This window comes from Solanum lycopersicum, chromosome 4 (genome assembly GCF_036512215.1).
Source record: "Solanum lycopersicum chromosome 4, SLM_r2.1".
NCBI classification, from domain to species: domain Eukaryota; kingdom Viridiplantae; phylum Streptophyta; class Magnoliopsida; order Solanales; family Solanaceae; genus Solanum; species Solanum lycopersicum.
In genome coordinates this window covers 51,773,568-51,775,724 of record NC_090803.1, presented here as the reverse complement: position 1 = coordinate 51,775,724, position 2,157 = coordinate 51,773,568, and the positions used below count along the sequence as shown (strand labels likewise).

General features: G+C 33.2%; 1 protein-coding gene across 1 annotated transcript; it reads left to right on the top strand.

Annotated features, from left to right (window-relative positions):
- The first annotated feature begins 1,054 nt into the window (after positions 1 to 1,054).
- LOC101246708 (uncharacterized) lies at positions 1,055 to 1,794 on the top strand. Its single transcript, XM_004237581.2, has 2 exons — positions 1,055 to 1,405; positions 1,471 to 1,794. The coding sequence occupies exons 1-2, from the start codon at positions 1,055 to 1,057 to the stop codon at positions 1,792 to 1,794; spliced, it is 675 nt and encodes a 224-aa protein (XP_004237629.2).
- The last annotated feature ends 363 nt before the right edge of the window (positions 1,795 to 2,157 follow it).

The window sequence follows — 2,157 nt, the reverse complement described above, 5'->3', positions numbered from 1 at the left end:
GTGATGACGCAATACGCTATTGATCATAGATTCCAATGGAAAACGAACAGATCGAGTCAAACATGGTATGTGTTTTTGGGTTGGATTCTCTTATAATTTTTTTTCATTATGTTTTTTTACATTATATCATATATTTATTTGTATTTTAACTAATTCTAATATGGTGTTATTCAAACAGTTATACACTTGTTTGTGTCTCTGATAATTGTGGGTGTGTATTGAAGTCGTCAAGTATCAATAAATCTGAAATGTTCGGAATTAGAAAATTCGTAGATGATCACATGTGTCCTTTGAAAGATAAGATTTATGAACAACGTCAAGCAACAAGCAATCTTATTGGAGGTATGATACAACCCAAGTTAGTTGATCATAAAAGGAAGTTGACGCCAAAGGATATACAACAAGATGTCAGCTTAGCTCTTGGTGTAAATGTATCATACTCAGTGGCGTGGAAGGCTAAAGAAAAGGCTGTAATTTTTTTAAGGGGTACCCCATCTGGTTCTTATGGTAAACTTTCGAGCTACTTATACGTATTGGACTCTCCCTACCTTGGATCTCATATAAGGATGAAGAAAACCGATGAAAATCAATTTCTTTATCAAAAGGTTTTGAGTGTTGTAAACCAATTGTCGTAGTTGATGGCAGCCACCTCAGGGGACTTACAATGGAGTATTTGTTTCTGCAAGTACTGTTGATGGAGCATGTATTAGAATGATAATATATACACTTTGTTTTGTTGATTAATATATTTATTCTATATGAAATAAAAACTTTATTAAATGTTTTGTGTGTAGGAAATATATTGCCGCTAGCATATGGAATTATTGATTCAGAAAGTGATGCATCTTGGACTTGGTTTTTTGAACAGTTTAGAGAAGCGCATGACATTAAATATAACATGTGTGTTGTGTCTGATCAAAACGAAAGTATTATAAAAAAAGTTTCGAGGGTATTTGATGGAGTTCCTCATTATGCATGTATTTGGCATTTGTGAAAAAATGTGAAAACACTATTTAAAAAGTCGCACAATAGTCTGTCGGAAGTTTTTTATGGGATGGCAAAGGCATACAAACAATCTGAATTTGATGAACTGATGGAAAAGGTTGAACAAGTTGATGTTCGTGTAAAAAATTACTTGGAATCAGCAGATTATGAAAAATGGGCTAGGGTATATGCAACAATTAATCGAGGAATGGTTATGACATCAAACATAGTTGAGTGCATAAATTCTTGTCTATTTAAAGCAAGAGAATTATCGGTATACAATTTTCTTGAGGCAGCAAGACAGATGTTTGCAAGATGGAATTTGAAAAATCATACGTCTGCTTCACATACATTCACCACACTTTGTGGTAGACCACATGAGATGCTTGTTGCTAATGAAGAAGCATCATTACGTATGAAGGTATGTTGTTACGATTTATATGTTCATCAAAATTATATGACATAAGTGTTTATTTATTTTTGTAGGTTGTGCCATCAAATAACTATGTGTTTAGTGTTCATCACGAAGGTAGAACCTTCATTGTTTGTTTGGAAAATAAAACTTGTACTTGCAAGAGGTTTCAAATAGATGAAATACCATGTTCGCACGCTTGGACTGTTTTAAAGAAGAAACATTTTGATGTGTACAAGCCAAGTAACTTGTTGAATACATATAGCATTCCAATTCGTCCGTTACCTGATCAAAATGATTGGAATGTACCTGGGTATATTAAGGATCAGATAGTGCAGCCTCCAAATCACAAAAAGCTTCCTGGAAGGCCATCCAAAAAGTATCGTGACAAGACGTAAAGAGAAAGAATTCTTGCAGTACGTGTGGGTTTAAAGGGCACAATAGGCGTTTATGTAGGAATGGACCGCGTATTATATAGTTAATGATGTTTCATTTTTTGAATATTTTTAGAGTTAGGTTTCTTCCAGACTTCTAATGCCTTCTGGGTAATAAAATAACATGGAATTCTTTGTTAATGATTTTATGTTGAAATGTATTCGCTCTACGTCTTCTCTCGAATAATATTACTTGTATTCGAAACCTAATTGTATCTACGTTTTAATACCAATTGTTACATCCATTTGAATGCATACAATTGTTGGATTCTTCTATTTTGAATTCGGTAAATATTTTTTTGTATACGTTTTCTTTCGAGAAGTGTT